General features: G+C 39.9%; 1 protein-coding gene across 1 annotated transcript; it reads right to left on the minus strand.

The window, feature by feature from the left end:
* Positions 1-1,830: 1,830 nt before the first annotated feature.
* On the minus strand, positions 1,831-2,888 carry LOC137259997 (MICOS complex subunit MIC13-like; the record flags this gene model as incomplete). The annotated part of the gene is made up of 3 exons (XM_067797676.1): positions 1,831-2,005; positions 2,585-2,636; positions 2,736-2,888. Coding segments are annotated over 3 exons (309 nt in total), but the record flags the coding sequence as incomplete, so codon positions are not given.
* Between the last annotated feature and the right edge of the window lie 211 nt (positions 2,889-3,099).

Below are 3,099 nucleotides of genomic sequence, written 5' to 3' on the forward strand. Positions count from 1 at the left end.
GGCCAGACATTGGAGGTGGTATCATATTATAAATATTTAGGTATCATCTTTTCTTGTAGAAATATATTTTCCAGAGCCTGCGAAACAATATCTATGCAAGCCGAACGAGCCCTACATGTCATAAAGAAATTCATTTGTAAATACATGTACAAAAAACTACCGATCCACGCAAGTTTTAAACAGTTTGATGGGAAAATTCAACCAATTTTGCTGTATGGTTCTGAAATATGGAGTACTAGGATAAATAAGAATATTGAAGAGGTACATGCAAAGTTCTGTACGTTCCTGTTACGTGTTAGTTACAAAACCGCGAACAAGGTTATTTTAGCTGAATGTGGACGTTTTCCATTATTTATTAACGCCCGATGTCGGGTTATATCATATTGGCTAAGATTGATGAGACAACCAATTTCACGATATTCACGATGCAGTTATGAAATGCTTAAAGCATTAGATGATACAGGAGATACTAATTGGGTTTCCTTCGTCAGAACTCTAATGTCCTATGTAGTGGTGGATATCTTTGTTCTGTCCCATGTAGTGGTGACTGTGGTTGTGATGTCCCATGTAGTGGTGTCTGTGGTTGTAATGTCCCAAATGTCGTGTGGTGAATGACATTTGCCAAGAAATATGTCATCGTGGAGGAGCATGAATTCAATTGCATACTGTCCCCAGAAAACTTTGTACAACTCTCTGATGGTAAGAGTGTAATGATAAACAAAGGTTCTGGATTACATAGTCTTCTAATGTACTTATATCAGTTTCAGATATTGCCTTGTTGTGCACATAATTCATTTGAACATCATGACTCTAGTATGTAGGGGTGTTACACAGGCAGGCAGGTACTGTTGCACCAGTAACCTAAAGAGCTGAGATGCCTACATAAGGGTAACAAGTGCAGGCAGGTACTACAATTATGAAGCATACCTGCCACTCAGAATGTTTTGAACTTTTAGTACATCCAACCCATGGAGATCCAGGTTGGAATTGATCTTCAGCAACTAATGCTTGTTGCAATAGGTGACTAAAGGCATCGGGTGGTCAGACTCTCTGACTTGGTTCACACATATCATCGCACCCCAAATGCATCTTTTTGTCAAGGCACAGTGAACAACTTTTCAGTATTGCTGCCGAAGCAGGTCACTTTTGTTGTGAAGAAAGTGACATGTAGGACAGGTTAAACTGTTGTTTGTAAATCGATATTTGACAGTGTCATTGTGAGCTGAACATGTGAAAGTCATGGTAATGACATGAAAAGTTTATTTAGATAGTATGAAGTGTGACTGTATCACAGTGACGAAGATCATCTTCCCCAGGTGGAATTAGCTGATTTTTAAAGTACAGTTTCCATCCTTGTAGGAGAAGGATGGAATTTCTGAGAAAAATGTCTGGCCGAAAGGGTCCACGTATTGTCCAGCCAAAGGAATCAACAAACAACATGGTTCACAGAATTTGAAAAAGGTATGCTTTCAACAGGGCAATGAAAGATATTGACATACTACAATCAAGCTATGATATTCCAACCTGGTTCTGCAAGAATGGTAACTAGACTTTGATAGTGAACTTCCATTCACTGAGATGGATGGTTTACACATAACCACTGTAAAGAAGAACAAAACAAAAACAACTGGTTTTGCAAGTGTTTACTGAAAACAAAGTCATCTTTGCTTCACCAGATCACAGTTGTCATAAATATACAGGATTTTATTCCTTAGGATATGATGGTATGTAGAACTGTCCGTTACATCACTCTACAGTTCAGGTAATGAGCACAAACCAAACAGTTTAGTGTTGGTTTGAAGGAGAACACACCCTGCTATATACACTGATCAATGTCTTCTGTTTACACATGCTTCTAGTCCCAGTCATTCAGCTATCTGCCACACAATAACACGTCCTCATCAGTTTCCACGTACGAAGTTGACAGATGATGACACGGCCTTCTTGCTGTACTCCCCGACTGTATCTGGTGCTGATGACACATAGTGGAACACAGTCTTCACCCCTGAAACACATCATATAATCAAAATCAGTGACAAGGTCACAGGACTAAACACAGCGAAGTCAACAAATGCAAGTGTTGGACGTTCCTGCCTCGACTCTTTTCCCAACAGACCTCCCAAATCAAAAGATCTTTTAGCAGTAACAGTCAGTCCAAGATAGAAAGTTCCTGAAACTGAAATCATGGTGATGCATACTACAGAAATAATCCTAAATAAAGACATATGAATGAAAGGCAGGACAGCTTGGTAATCCCTCCATTTGACCCACTGCACATACCTCATAGATGACCATACATATTACAATATTAAAGATTACAATTCATAGTACACTAACATGAAAGTACACAATTGCATTTAGAAAGTGGTCAAATGCAACACATTATATTTGGGGTTAAGCTTCTGATTAAGTGCTTGCAATGACTTGCCTCACTCTGAGGCTGTGGGTTCAAATCCCAGATAGGCCTCAACACAACCAAAGGTACTACAATATGTACTTTACTGAGAAAGTGTAATCCCAAATACAACATGTGACACTGATGTGAGAGTTACTATCCATCAATACCAAAAGATAACAAGTTTACCTGAGTTCCAGCCACTTAACACTGTATTGTTGACATCATCTAAAGATGGAATCTGAAAGGAAAGAAGAAAATAATTTAACAGAGGATATTCTTGATTCTTCCTGAATGAAATAGATCGGTTACCATGCATACTTGTGGCGATGATGATTACCTGTTTAGCATAATCAGTGGCAGCAGGCAGGACAGATCCCTTCACCTTCTCCAGGGCCTGACTGCCATTGCTGCTGTTGTTCCACACACCCTGGTCAATGGTCACATACACTGCACCAGCACCAACTGCTAGCTTGCTGGCAAGCCTGTAACAAAATATTGATGTTTACTGTGCATATGCCTCAATTGTTCAGAGTACTGTTGGCCAGCAATAGTCAATACACCAAAGCTCACTTGCCACTGCTCCTGTAACCATACCATAGGTGAGGGCTCCTCATCTGACCAATCAGGTCTCTTTCTTTGTACACTAAAGCCTGTATGTTGAAGTAAGAACAGACGGGCCTACTGCAAGTCTGTTGGTGCAG

This window comes from Haliotis asinina, chromosome 13 (assembly GCF_037392515.1).
Source record: "Haliotis asinina isolate JCU_RB_2024 chromosome 13, JCU_Hal_asi_v2, whole genome shotgun sequence".
Taxonomy (NCBI): domain Eukaryota; kingdom Metazoa; phylum Mollusca; class Gastropoda; order Lepetellida; family Haliotidae; genus Haliotis; species Haliotis asinina.